This window comes from Haliaeetus leucocephalus, unplaced genomic scaffold (assembly GCF_000737465.1).
Source record: "Haliaeetus leucocephalus isolate CR32 unplaced genomic scaffold, Haliaeetus_leucocephalus-4.0 Scaffold0, whole genome shotgun sequence".
NCBI lineage: Eukaryota > Metazoa > Chordata > Aves > Accipitriformes > Accipitridae > Haliaeetus > Haliaeetus leucocephalus.
The window spans coordinates 20,504,398-20,504,759 of NW_010972436.1; the positions used below are offsets into that span (position 1 = coordinate 20,504,398).

At 61.3% G+C, this 362-nt stretch overlaps 1 protein-coding gene across 1 annotated transcript in view; it reads right to left on the reverse strand.

The window, feature by feature from the left end:
• NOM1 (nucleolar protein with MIF4G domain 1) overlaps window positions 1-108 on the reverse strand; it is a 15,146-nt gene extending 15,038 nt beyond the window's left edge. Inside the window, exon 1 of the mRNA XM_010563048.1 lies at window positions 10-108. Coding sequence (XP_010561350.1) covers window positions 10-108 — 99 coding nt within the window. The remainder of the gene's footprint in view (window positions 1-9) is intronic.
• Between the last annotated feature and the right edge of the window lie 254 nt (window positions 109-362).

Here is a 362-nt window from a genome sequence, read left to right on the forward strand (position 1 = left end):
CTCCTGCACCGCCTGCCGCAGTCTGTCCAGCTTCCCGCCGCGGCGAGCGCGGGCGGCCACCGGCCGCTTCATCTTCCCTTCAGCCACGCCGCGCCTGGGCGCCGCCATCTTGGGGAAGGGCGGACCTTCCTCTTCCGCCGCGCCGCCGCCATTTCGGGCAGCAGCGCCCCCTGCTGAATGTCGTCGGCGGGGCGGCCCCAGCTCTGACAGGATGGTCCTACGCTAAATCCGTAGACATCCCCTCTTTTTTCTTTTTTTAAATATATTTAAGAAAATGTAAGGCTTGGCCTTCTTACAGAAGGGACTGGAACAATTTGTCTGTCATAGCCCTGGCTGCTGTCTCAAGGCCCTAACGCCCACTG